This window comes from Aphelocoma coerulescens, chromosome 6 (genome assembly GCF_041296385.1).
Source record: "Aphelocoma coerulescens isolate FSJ_1873_10779 chromosome 6, UR_Acoe_1.0, whole genome shotgun sequence".
Lineage (NCBI taxonomy): Eukaryota > Metazoa > Chordata > Aves > Passeriformes > Corvidae > Aphelocoma > Aphelocoma coerulescens.
The window spans coordinates 36,894,260-36,908,880 of NC_091020.1; the positions used below are offsets into that span (position 1 = coordinate 36,894,260).

Sequence of the window (14,621 nt, forward strand, 5' to 3'; positions counted from 1 at the left end):
ACACAGATAATTAATGTGTACAAGTAGCTGCTAATTGCACGTTTCAGGAATGATTTATGAGGTGACAGAGGGGAAAGAGGGACACAATCTAATTTCTTTGGGAACCTCTCCCATTCATACAATGGTATCAGCACAGCTGTGAGATGGGACATGATTAATGAACAGTGGGCAAATACACCTCCGTGGCGCGGGACAGTGCTGGGACGCTTGTCAGAACAGCAAGTGGCCCTCAGAGCCAGGGCCAGCACCGTGCAGATGATGAGCTTTTGTCTTTAGCTTACCAGTTCCCTGGGACATCAGGCTGCACCCCAGCCGGGTTCTGGAGTAAGATAGTTTGTGTCCATCAGACCAATTACAGGTTTAATGGGGATAATTATCATTGAGTTGTTGTGAGTGGGTTTGTGTTTATGAACAAAGACTGTGGATATTTATTTTCTCTGTAGAGGTCCAGGGGAAAACAAATGTGGCTAGGACTAATATTTATACAGGACATTAAATCTAGACTTATGGACATCTTCGTTAAACACCTGCTTCTGATGCTCTGTCTTGGCTGCTGCCTGGGAACACCCTTTACCTACTGTCACATATCCCTCTGTCTGCTATCTGCCATGCACCACCTGGAATAGGTGTTCAGGAACACCTCTCGTCTTTGCTTGGGAAGAGTGATGTGCACATCCTTGTGATTATTGTACCTGCTTATCTGCACTAAAGATAATACAGAGTAATAGGATACATTTCACTGACATGCTCATGGGTTGATTAGCATACCAGTTTGCTGTACTTTTTTAATGCTAGTCTGGTTTATCTCTGAAAATATTGCTAATGTAATTTCAAGAAAAGTAGCCTTCTTGCAGTATGAGAGCACTTACAGGTCAGTGCTGTGAAGAGCCAGTGTTACGACTTTCACTGAGAAAAATGAATATTTTGAACACTTTTCTCAAGGCACTGTTTATGCATCAACATAGTCCAGACTGTTTTACACTGTATTATAAAAACTGTTCTATGAAGGCTGTACCTCAAGCTGTGTGTGATCATAGTCTCTTTTTATTTCCTTTTATATAATGCAGTACTTTTAAATTGCTGCAGTTCAACATTAAAGAGTGAATGCATTTATTTCTATCTTTTATAGCTTTTAGAATTTGACAGAGAGCTGTCCGTCTTTAAAGACAGATTGTATGAACTGGACATCTCCTTTCCTCCCAGGTAAGATTCATATGTAATCCATTTATTTAACCAGCTCCAACATAATTGTTACTTGCACTGTTGGTAAAATGTGAATGTTCCCATATTTATTGCAGAAATTATAATGATCTCTGTTCCTTTCATGACTGTTTATTCTCCCCACATCCCCTCCATCACTAATAAACCACGTGTGAGTAGTGCTCTGTAGCTCATCGCTCGGGTTCCACTGATACTGTCTTTTATAGCTGCTCTTAAAACAGGCAGGATTGTGTGCTCAGAGATGTGTAAGGACTTTTAAGCACTGGGGCTAGACCACCTGTTAAATCACATTATTGCAACCATAAAGACAATCTTTGCCTCAAGCTGTTTGATGACTGCGAACAGTGGCACTCAGCAGGAGTGCAGTCAACTGGGGGTGTAGAGCCTGCTGCTATCATTCAGGGTAATACAAGAGGGGTATCAGGAAAGGGAGCAGGAACTTAGATTCTGTTTTTTCAGTTTCAGTAAACATCATGTAACTACTAAAGACAGAATAACTTGGCTGGCTTAATACACATGCATTATTTTAGTCATCCCTGAGGTGTTTTAGCATGAATAGACAAGTATTGCTATCATACAAAACCAAGCCTTTTGCAAATGATAGTCCTGTTCAGGAGAAATCTGTGGAAAATTTGGTGCCGTTTTATACATGTATGGTCCCTTTCCAAGAGTGAGGAAGTCAAATCTCACAGTTGCTTTCAAGGGAAAGGAATACTGCATTCACAAGGAAAAAGTTCAAAAACTGGTAGAAAAAAGACAGATAAAACTATGCTTTTCTATACTTTTCTGTTAATAGATACAATATTTTAAAATACTGCTATTTTACGCTTCATGGACAGATAGAAAAGTATGATGTTTTGGCATACACTAATAAAAAATTTGGAAAGCTTGCCTTTTTGTGATCATAATCTCATTACTTCTCACCAGCCAGCTGCGATACTGATTCGTATTGATCCCCTGGGACAGTGGAAGTATGCACAGAGAGGTTGCCACCGCTCTAAATTGTCCTTATTGATTGAGAATGATAACAGTAGACCAGCAGTGTGTGTACATCCCTGAGTGTGTCTCACTCGTCATGTATCTGGTCAGGGTAGATGAAGGTGAGGGGAAGTGATATGATTTTTATACCATACATATTCTCCTACTTCATTTCTCCAACATTAGTGCTTTCAGCCAGAGCAAGGCTTGCCAAAAATACATTGTTCCATTAATAGTTTTCAGATTCTTCAGATCACTCTGTAAGTGCAGTTTGGTGTCATGCTCCCCTCAAGCAGAGATCAGAAATTAGGTGTGAGTAGTCTCTGTGTGTCTTAGTTCTACTTGCTCGGTTTCTGTAACAACTAGATAATAGTAAAAATAATAAATGGTAAAAAAATTTTATGTACTGAAAGATGACATGGAAAGGATGCTAACACTGAGTTTAATTAACACAAAATTTCTTCAAACTTACACAGATGATACTGACAAAATATGAGACTTGAATATGAGAATATTGCAAAAAATAAAATACATAAAAACAACAGGCTAAACTCATGCATACACAAAGAGCAAACTGGCTTTACATTAGGATGTTTTTTTCACCCATTCCTCCTTGTTTTCTGTGTCATGAGGCAAGGACATGCTACTGTCCATCCCATGGTCCTTGCACAGCCACAGGCTCAGGAAGTCCTGTGTAAGTGAGGTACTTTCAGAACTGGATTCTCAGTTGTAAGTTACTGCAGGTCAATATGGTAGTTTTGTTCATGAAACAAGCACATTGATTTCCCAGAAGAAATAACATTATTTATTTTTCTTCTTATTGAAATAATGACCACAATGTTCTATTAACTGCAAAACTGTGTATTTTAAATAGGCAAAAAGCAATTATTTTAATGTAGAACATCTTCTTTTTAACTTGGAATCTTTTCACTCATGCAAGGAAGAAATTAAATATATGGCCTAAATGTCTTGCTTTTACTTCCAGTAGTTCTTCCTCCATTTTTCCTCTTTTTTCTTTTCTGTAGCTTATGATGATGTAGTGGCTTTTATATCGCATTTGTAAATACAAGCTTGAATTACATTTGTCGTATATCCAGTCATACACTAGATTTTGTATTTTTAACAAAATACAATATCTAGTGCATGACTTGTATCTGAAATCCTTGTAACTGAAGGAGGGTACAGTCAGCCCTGTAGATTTAAAAACCATTTCCATAAGCTTCTTGTTATTCTTAGATGGAAAGTGTGCAGTGCATCCGTTTGTTCTGCAAGTGCATCAAACAAAGGCTGTGTCACTGAAAGAAGGGACAGAGAAAGCTCTGGTTACTTTTGTGTCAAGCTTAGGGGCTTAGTTGGCAAGCACTGGAATTTAGGAGGAAGTTGTAAGCAATTGTAATGATAGCCTTAAAGTAGTATTCCAGAATTTAATTTATACATGCTAGTTTAATTATGGTCGATTTCACCTCTAGTGATTTTGTCTGTGAATCACTCTGTACTTCATTGATCCTTCTTGATGCTTGGTGTTCTGGACTTATATCATGGGATGCAGACAGTGTCTTGGTTAAAACGGTACTGAACACATCTAGTATTGCCTTTCACAGCTCGCAGGAAAGGAAAGGGCGGTTAGGACAATTTTCTCTTTCTTTCATTTGCTTCATCATTTCTGCATGCAATTAATTGATTGATTGATTGTAGAACACAGAGTTCTACAAATCAATAGCACAGTTGCATTTCTGTCCTACTTTTAACTTTTTCCCTCAAGTCAGTGGAAATTCAGTGTACTTTTGAGATAGATAGGAAAGGTCACAGCCCTTTGAGTCACAGGAGACCGTTACTTAAAAATTCATTTTTTTTATCAACCTAAACTGCTTATTCTCTGGACTTCATCATGAGATCTTACTGATACACTACTGTAGCTGGCCTGAGGTTGAAAGCTTTGGTCCTTCAAGTCAGTGATATTTTTGTGGTCAACTTCAGTGGGGTCAAAATTTCACCCTAAGCAGTTTTCTGGGTTTGTTTTCACACCACTCCTAGAGTGGCGTCACACCATGGTCCAGTTTCTCAGGTGTAAATAGGGAAAGGTGGAAACAGGCTGCCTTATAACTGACCCTGTTTTACCTTGGTGCCCTGAGTGGCACCTAGTGCAGCACAAGTTCCAGTCCTGACCAGGACAGCCAGTACCCATTGTTCATAAGGGGCTGCGTGCCCAGTGAAAAATACTGGCTTTGTAGCATCAAAATGACCAAAGTACTGATTAAAATAATTAGTAAGGAAACATTGTCTGGTGTCACCCAGCATATGGCAAGTTTAGGAAAGAGAACACCTTTTTGGAGGGAAAGTCTGGAGCCCAGCTGGGCCTGAGCAGTATTTTCCTCAAGCCTCATGGGCATTGAACCCTGTCCTGACGCTCACATGTGGTTGCCATGTGGGCCGCCGTGAGCAGCTCCATCACACGCTCCTGCAAAAACTTCTTCATATACTAAAGAATTGTTTGTCTCTAATTGTACTTTTCTCAGTTACCACTGTACAAGTATTTCTGAATTTAGTTTTAAATTCGAGTCTGTGGTTACAAAAAATGAGAGTAAACGTGTTGCTGTTAAGATTCGGAAGTTTTGGTGGCCTCAAAGGGCTTAAGTACTTCTGAGTACAGACTGAGAAAATAGTCAAGTCTGATTCTTGCATATTCTCAGTTTTTGTTTGAAGTTATGGAAAGATTTCTTCTATTGTACTAATCTGAACAGAGAGAACATTTTTATATCTTTCTGTATTAATTGTTTTATGTTAATATATCTGCATCTTTTACAATTGATTTCTATGTCCATTTTTCTTAATTTCAAATGAAACCATGATAGTCATGTAGGCATTTATTTTTATACTGGTGAAATTTTTTTTAAAGGAAGTCACTATACTAAGGAACTGCTAAATTGCCTTAATACATTGATAAAAAACTCATATATTCTTAAATTTTTGGGAAACTGAGGCTCTGTTTGTCTGTACAGGAGTGATTGGGAAGAGATACCACTCTTGATGTCTGGGATTTAGGGAAAATAATAAAGAAAAGGAAGGGAAACAAAATAAATGCAAACTGTCATTAAAAAAGCTCAAGGTTCTTCTTACCTTTTTATTTAGGGACCTAAAATTGTGAAACTGCCAGTCCTTCTCATTGCCAGTTTTTCATGACACTGAGGTAGCATTTCATTATAAGTAGTGATAGAAATGTTGGCTTCTGAAGCAATTCTCTAACTATAAAATTCCATAATGAAATGATGTGCTGGAAATATCTCAATGGAGTTTTGTTCTTCACTGTATTTATAACTATCAGTTTCATTTTGCTCTTCAAAATCTATGTGCAGTGTGCTGTGTGCTTTCCTGCAGTTTGTTACTTACTTTTCTCAGCTGATTGTAAACTACATCAAGCAACCAGGGAGAGCGCTTAACTCTTATGACCTGTCTAGGAAAACATCTCAGGAATCATTATGCACAAGTTTTGGCAAAGAAAATAGGTCTGTACATATTCCCAGCCTACTATATTATGTTTTTAATACCAGCTTTTATAAACTGAATGTTATATAAACCTTTTCTTATTTTCTCTCTAGTCCCTGTGCTAATGGTTCATAAAAGTAAAATTTGGTGTTGTACAGACTATCAAAAGTTTTAATTCTGTAGAGAGTGTACATTCTGTACTGAGTCAAGAACACTTCACAGTATTTTTTGTAAACTTCTGAATTCTTGCTTGTCTCTAAGCAATAATGAATAATTCTGTAGAGTAATTGAAATACCAGGGGCCTCTTTTCCTGCATTGTTATATTTTCCAAGTCCAGACAGCCACTGAGAAAACACAAATATCTCTGAACAGCTCTTCTCAGGACTGGGTGTTCTGAAGAGAACTGTTCCATAACAAGTTACTCCAAATATTCTGTGCTGTGTGGTGCTCTGAGTGAGGACACACCTCATTTAAAGCCTGTGCAGGAAGGTGTGTTGACTATCCACTGGGAAAGGCTGCACATAACACTGTAACTGAATTAATACAACCTTGTAGACCTGGCTTAAATCACTAAAAGCCAGGACAGTCAATTCTATTTTTAGAAAAGCTATTTTTCAAGACTTTACAAGTTTGTATGACCATTGCTTTTATTGTGTATTGAAACGTGACATGAGAGGCTCCAAAGCAAGAAGTAAAACACATGCTTCCCTTTGGTTCACAGCAGAATCACAGAAGAGCACCTTGCAAGGCTGTTGCAAGTGGATTTTTCTGCCCCTATAGCATATCTGCCTTGGGTTACTCCTTCTGAGTACAGCCGGCGTGACATCAAAAGTACAGAAGTAGAGGATGCTGTCAGCCTGTGGCCAGTCCCCACCTCTGTGAGGAGGTGGGAGCTGAGTTCTGCTCTCAGAGTTCCTTCTACAGTTCATGGGACAAAATTTGAATAACAGCTCTAGGAGGGGAGACTAGAGCCTTGGCAAGGGTGATAAGATGGCGGGTGAATGAGGATTTTCAAAATTGCCAGTTTGGTTCTCAAACTACTAAACAGTATTCAAATGGGCATTTGTTGGATTTTACAGAACTACATTACTATTTTTAATCATACATTATTTTTGGTAGGTATAAATAACAATTATTTATGTAATACTTCTATGAGACTTATAAATTGATTTTGCATCTGTAAATGGAATGGTATTAAGGCAGCACAGCAAATTAATGTTACTGCATATGCAAAGGAGTTTCGACAGGGTCTTGATGGATTCTGTGTTACTGCACAGTAACACAGCTTCTGGACTTTTTAATTAACCTTAAATGTGGGAAGGATTGAAGAGCCACTTCTGAGCTTTCCTACAGTCACATCTAAAAATAGCATCTCTGCAGGCATACTTAGGGAACTCAAAACTAATCTCTTGTTCTTCCCCAGTGCAATACTGTCATTTAGTTTAAGACCATATGTCTGCTTGATCTGATGTGAATTCTTCCTCCTGCGGTGGGTGACCATCGCACTGTGGTGCAGAGGGAGGGGTGCTCAGGTAGTCACCCCTTAGAACCATCAAGAACAAAGCCTTGACTGAGCCTAAGGGTGCCTCCAACCCAAACCATTCCTTCCTTCTGTGATTTTATAGCATTGACAGCATCTGGAGGCCTGTCACTTATCTCCTCTCTGTTCAGCAGCCCTAAAGCATTTCCTAAATTCCTCTTCAATTCTGAGTTCCTTTTAATTCTTTAATGTATGTGCCTAAGCCATATCAGCTCACCACTCTGTATGCCTGTGCCCAGAGGAGCATGCCAGGGATGCAGTGAATGAACTTCCAGGGAAAAGAGTCTTACGCAACCTGGTCTGGACCCGGATCTCCTGATGCTGTGTCCACACAGGCTCCCAGCATGTTCTGTCCAGGGTCCTTGGAGCTTGCAGGGCAGTGGCAGGAGGACAGCCTGGGCCAGGCATTCCTCTGGCCCTGTCCAGAGCCCACCCTTCCCTCATAAACCCTTCCTCTGTCCTGCTGAGATATGCAAAAGGTGAGGGCAGCCTGGCAGGGAAGCCACAGTTTAACAAAAAGCCACGGGCTATGTGGCAGGTCTTCTAGGCAACATGTAAAAAATCTTTCCAACAGAGTATTTTTCAGGCATTATTCACCCACTCCTATACTCCTGTATTTTGAGGCCTTTTACTTTATATGGTGAATATTCATGTTTTCATCTTGTTACCCTTTGTGATCTAATGTAGTCTGTAGCAACCCAAGCCACTGGAGACTAAATACAATTTAGAATTTTAAACTCTGTAAGCTCTGTCACTCAGGCTGAACACTCTGGCCATGAGCAAACAGCCCAGTGTGAGGCTGCAGAGGACTTCATAGTAGTCAACAATCACTGCAAAAGGCAGGAGGTGTGAAAAAAAGAAGTAACTACCTTGTGGTCTGTCAATATACAGGTGGGCAATTGTTACCTTTATCACTGCTCTCCATTAATTATTATAATTATTCTTGTAGCTGTTGTATAGCAAAGATAGGAGCTGACTTTAGCAAGAGTTCACACCCACATACAAGGTTTACTCTCAGATAAGGCTGCATGCACAGCAATCTCATGTGTTAATCATTCTCTTAAAGTGACCTATTCTTGTTTGCTGTTGAATTAGGCTGTCATGTAATTTACTTGTTGGACATATGTTTGTGTCTTAGATACCCTCTGTGTGATATTTGTCTCAAGCAGACCCTCTGCACTGGCAGTGTCTTGGCTTTTGATGCCTCTCACCAGGAGATGGATTGAATCTCATTTACTCTTAACAGGGTGGTTTTTTGTCAATTAAGAAGTATTTTCCACTGAACAGAAATACTTCAGATTCACTCATGCACTGTAAAACACCTTCCAGGTATTAGTGAGGTATGTGAGGTCACCCATGGATCTCTCAGTCCCCAAGGAACAAATTCCCACATGACATGATGCAGTTGTCTGGGTGCTTCCAGCATCTAAGGCTGGAGCACAGGAACAAATTCCCAGCTGGAAGCAGAGATACAGCTGTCATTTCCTCCAAAACAAGTAGAATTTAATCATTACAATGGTTTTTCAGACAGATCTTACCTGCATGTTTCTCCTCACATTAAACCACTGCCACTCTCACCAATTCTCAGTTTGCAAATTGAAACAGGGTGTTTCTTTAATTTGCAAGGAACTGGAGAGCATTACCCAAGTAGGCAGTTCTGTTTGGTTTAAGGAATTGTGGCAAAGGGGAAAAGAAAGGAAAACCAATGAAGTAAAAAAGTTTCAAAGAGTTAGTCTACACCGTGTGTAAGGTAAGGACTACAGACTATGATGCAAGCAGAAAATAAAGCATATTCTAAAGAGCTTATGGTCTTTGCTGCCAGCAAGGCTGTCCATTGTATTTCCATCTGAATGTACTGCTGAAAAGCCCAATAGTTTGGAGCTTGAACCCTGACCCACTTCTTGCCTCAGGTTCCCAGTTATTTTTTTCCAGCATGAGACTTTGTAAGTTTTAGCCCCAAAATAATGTACTTTTGAGAAGTACAGGCAGGTACAATCCCGGAAGAGACATTGAGCTCAATCACAGTCATATACAGTAACATCAGGCTGTTTGGGTGCAACAAGCCAGCACTGGGTCCTTCCCAACAAGCCAACGTTATTCATAATTCCATTTATCCACTTGTAATAGTAGCAGTATTGCATACATTGAGTGGGGTACAGCATTATTCTTATTAAAGCAATAGAGTACATCACTCAGCGTTCACTTGCTGAGGCACTGGTTTGCCGAATAATCTATTTTAGTATTGCCAAATAATCCATTTTTGCTAGCTGGGCCTCTCCACAGCTCTGGGATCAAGCAGCAGAGCACAGTGTGCCAGTTGCCATCAGCCACGTGTCAGCCTCTGGTCCTGGGCAGGTTCTGGTGCCAGTGGGACAGAGTGAGCACCAGCACGTGTCCTCCTCATCACCAGGGTTTGGCCATAGGGTGTTTTTGAGCAGCAAGGGGAGATTTTCGCTATGGAGACCAGTCTGGGTGAATGTTCTTCACAGAAAGTGAAGGGTTGCATTATGCTCCCTTCACAAGAAAGAAGCTCTGGCTTTATTTTTTTTTTTAACTGAAAAAGGTCCAGAGCAACACTGCTGATACAAGAATGCTCACTCTGAAGCATATTACAGACCATCATTTTCCAAAGACGAGTGTTAAGCCAAAAAGCAATATGCCCAGCATAAATCTATAAAAAAGATTCTGATAAAAACACCATGTTGTTAAGCCTCCTTTTTTGTGTTGTGCCCAATCAGGGCTCGAGTCCTGTTTACCCATCCTGCCCTTTGCTGCTGGTTTGCCCGGGCGACCCCCCCTTCCCATTGTCACCTTTGACTCCAATTGTTGGTACTATCACCATGGTGTTAGTGTAGCCTGTGCAAGTAGCAGCTGTTTAACACATTGCTCTCTAACTACTATGTTTGCAGGGCTCTGTTTGCCCTCCTGATCTGGCTGAAGTGAGACACGTATCGTGGCCAGTTGGCTCGCAGAGCATCACCAAGGCTTATTAGTGTTTTGGTACCTGTGAAGCAGATAATCTAATTCAAACAGCAGTGTGTCTTACTGCTTAGCTTAGATCTGCTGCCTAAGATGACCATATGAAGATAAATTACATGGGGTCATTTGTTAGGAAGAGATCTAGGGAATCCAACTCTCAGGTTCAGGGAAATAAAAAATGGTAATTCAATTTTGAGGGAGAAACTAACACTCTGGTAGCTGACAAAAATTAGATGTCACCCTTTGATTGGTTGAATGGCATTTTGTTGAAATCACACTCATGTACCAGCTCACACTAATGCTAACTGTAAATTTAAAATATCAAAATATTTTTATTTGTATCTTTGGCCTTAAAACTTTCAGAGCACCCAAAGGTTGTATTGGCAGTCCACATTCACCATCCTTTCTCCACGTAAATGTATCTCAGACAATCTGAGAGCATGTCAGAGCTGAAGGTAAATTTATCCAGCATTTTCTCAGAAAATATGAAAATAGTAAATAATTATCTGATGAAGAGTGATTGGGATTTTTCCACTTTTGAAGTTCTCTGTCAATGTCATATGTAAATAGAAAGACTTAAAAGTGAGAAAAGGTTTAGTAAGTGTGAGTACTCATACCTAAGTTCAAAAATAAAATGGACCAAATCAAAACTGTATCTCAGCTTTTCCCATAAAGAGCTTGGTTTTCATTGATGCTTTATAGTTCTATCCCATCTCAATTATTTTGTATTAGAAAAAAATCAGTGATATAAAATGTGGGGACAATTGACAGATGAGGGATCACAAGGAGTTTTTGCACGGGAGGCATTTCCACTCCCTGAAACATGATAAAGTTTGAACCTAGATGTAGGCTGCAGAATTGTTCAGAATGACCTTTACTGGACTAAAAAAGATGAAATAGCTGAATTTTCCCCACTGTTGCCTAGTGAGTGCTGCCACACTTCCTACACCAGCAGTGGAAGTGTGTTGTCTGTAGAAGACAGAGTCCCAGAGCAGTACTGGATCGTTTCTGGGAGCAGGGCCTGTCCTGCGTGCTCTCTGAGCAGAGCAAGCTGCAGCAAACTGCCTGGGACAGTTAGAGGTAAGAGCCCTCCAGAGGGAATTGATTGTTTCCTGTTAGAAAGTACATTCCACCCATCTCACTAACAGATTTTATCCATTCTTACACAAGAGTTCATTAGGAGCATTTTCCCTAACTGGAAATGCCAGTTAAGGAGGCATTTATATACACAGCATTGTTGGCTTGTGTTTTGAGTTAAGGCACTGCTGACAGGATGGTTTATGATGCCGGACGACTTTTCACCCTGCAGTAAGCATTTTTGTAAAGGTGTCTAATCATCTCTGACAATACCTATCAACAGTAGTAGTGCTCTGATATTACTGACCCTCTTAATGGTTTATTTTCCCCAAACAATTGCCAAGTAGTTCTCATCCTTATTGACTGTGAGTTCATTGGACGGCCTGCTCTTTATTAACAGAGTAGGTTAGCAATTCATCACAGTGTTTGGTTAAATTTCAACAATATTAAACATTATATTAATTATGTTGCTGGAAGTTTTATTCAGAAAACCCACCTGACAGTAATCCTGACTAAGTAAGTGTAACTGAAACAAAAGTTTGTGAAATAGCGTGGAAAAGCAGCTAGAAGCAGCATCTTGACAAAAAGTAAATCCTGAACAACTGGAGATAAATTCTGCAAGCTTTTCACATGGATGCTCCAGAACTGCCTGTCCATGCGTCATCCAGGGGTATGCACAGTCAAAGTGTATTTTGTATGATTCTGCTGGCTGGCATACACAGAGAATAACAGTCTCTTTTTGCTATTAATTACCCTGCTAATATGAGTGGTTAAGGTCCTAAATTCCAACTTTGCCACTGTTTTAAATAGGGCATAAAATTTGTTCCATGTGGAATTCCCCATTTCCCCATGTATTTTTAAATAGATGTAATAGAGTGTGTGTAAAAAAGTCTTTAATTGTACAGAATACTAAGGAAGTGTGTGCAGCCTTACCTCTAATATCTGATGTGGTAGCATTATATCTATTTATCATTTGTTCCAGTGGTACCTAGAGGCCTTTATCTGTTATGTCATCATTTTTACATGAGCACTCAGTATTCATTCTCAAGATCACTGTTTTCTGTGCATTACACAAGGTAGATTGTGATTGAGGCAGAATGCTAATGAAAGGAAAAAATAATACATTCTTTCCTATCTAATTGTGGGACAGGGAGAGCTGGTTTTACTTTTTTCTCTACCACAGTCATCGTCCTGGTGGTCAAGACGAAGGATGGAAGCACAGAAGGATGGCACAATACTTCCCCTCTGAGAGATTGCTACTGGAATTGTTAACTTTTGATTATTTGGTATAGAGTCCTTAAATTTCTTTTTATCAGATCTGCAGTCGTTTTTATCAAATCTGTAATTATTTCTACAATTCACAAATCAGAAAATCTGTTGACTAGAATTATTAAGTAAGTTTTGACTTAAGAACTGTGAGTTCCTTACTTGCCTCGAGTGAACGTGTTAAAAGAGGCTGGAGATGTCAGCAAAACAAATCTAATTTAATGCCCTTGATCGTAGACAGTCTTACTCCTAATGTCTTTTGGAAGATGGGTATTACAAGAATAGCTTTTTGCATGCACACAAGCTTAAATTTACAGTAATTTTTAAGAGACTATTTATGCCTGATGGCAAAGAAGCAGTCAAGAAGTGGGGTTGAAAGGAAGGACAAGAGAAGGGAAATCATGAAGCCAGCTTAGAAAGAACAAAAAGTGAACGGTCAAACAGAAGCGTGTATCGGCACACTCGTGCTTTGGTTACCCACTGAAGCAAGTAGAAATATTTTCCAGTTTCCTGAGTCCCATCATGAATCTTTGCTTTCTGGGCAGTGGCTGTATGGGAAAAAGCAAAACGAGCGTTGTGCCTTCACGTGCTGGTTCTGCAGAAGCCCATGCTGACAGCCCGTGCTGTCAGTGCCCGCTGGGCGCTCCGCAGCCCCCGCCTCAGCAGGTGCGTGCTGGCCGGAGCGCAGGAGAGCACACAGGGGCTGCCTCCTGGGGACCGACCCAGGGTCTGAGTCTGAAACCAAGTGCTGGATCAGCGGCTGGTTCTGAGGCTTTGGGTGTTTTCCCTGAGTCTTTGATTCTGCAACATCTTTCTGTTATGGCTGCATCAGAATCATCAGACTTCCTGAAATGCCTATGCATCTGTAGGCTCCTCCTTCCATTGCTACTCTTGACTGGGTTTAAATCCCATCAGCTGATGGGAAGACATCCAAAGGAAGTAACATTATGTAAGACACCAGAGTATCCTTGGGGACAAGACCCTTAAAAACACTCCAAACAAGCAAAAGCTTCATAGTTCACATGCAGATGATTCATTTCTGGAAGCAGTCACACTATTTTCATGCCACTATTCACTTAGCTATGGAAGAGGATAGTGGAGACAACTTCTGGGGTGTATGGTATTTGAAAAGTTCTGTTCTGGAATAGTACACATTCAGCAGCATGTTTATTCAGTGGCAGGTATATTCCAGAAATCTCTAATAGAGCTTTTCTTTGCAAAAATCTATTTAAGATCAGTGGTATATAATAAATTAAAATATCCGTACAACCCAGAAAGTCAAAAAAAGAAAAAGAATCTCTCATGGGAATTTTGAGTCATATTTAGCTGTGACCACTATTTGAGCCCATCTACAGAAGAATTTTGCTTATTTCAAAGTGTTTGTGACCCCTCTAGAGCATGAAGGAGGAGAGCAAATAGTTTTCCCAATTTTGGGGGCATTTATCTTGTTAGGATTTTTTATTATGTCAGTGTCAGCATTTCACTGAGAGTGGGACTTGCACACGCCAGAGGGGATGGAGGGAGGGAGAAGCCTTATTCATTGGGGTGCAGTGAGACAGAACACTCCATGCTTCTTGCTTCCTTTGAAGGATTCTGCCTTGGAAAAAGAAGAGCTTGCCTCACTTTATTATATTAAATTATTACCTACAGGTCATTTTGTCTGGGTAATTTTGCAGCATTTATTTTTATCTCTGTCCCAGCCATTAGAAATCTGATTTTTCAAAGATACTTTTAAACTACAGTAACTTTTTGACTCTGTGATCAGTGCTAAAGACCTTGAAAAATTGGCAGAAGTTTTCACCCTGTGAAAACATTAAGATAAATAAAGCAAATTGATAAATCCCATTTCATAGAATATAGGCTCTAGGATTAAATGCTCTAACACATAGCAGTAACAGATCATTCCAGGTACAGAACATCATATTTCAAAAACCATACAGTTAATGTCGTAAAAGGAAGGATTATTTGAAATGTGATTGATTCTTATACCTTTATGTCATAAAAAGTAGTTTCAGTTATCTGGGGTTCTGGAGTAAGTAGAGTAAGAGGTTATGAGAAAAAGTCAACCCTTAAGCT

The 14,621-nt window shown here is 39.9% G+C and overlaps 1 protein-coding gene across 4 annotated transcripts in view; it reads left to right on the forward strand.

Moving 5' to 3' along the window:
• Positions 1–14,621, forward strand: part of INPP5A (inositol polyphosphate-5-phosphatase A) — a 191,573-nt gene that overhangs the window by 167,937 nt on the left and 9,015 nt on the right. For all 4 annotated transcript variants that reach the window (XM_069020329.1, XM_069020331.1, XM_069020328.1 and 1 more), the window contains exon 12: positions 1,130–1,203. In XM_069020329.1, the coding sequence (XP_068876430.1) occupies positions 1,130–1,203 (74 nt within the window). The remainder of the gene's footprint in view (positions 1–1,129; positions 1,204–14,621) is intronic.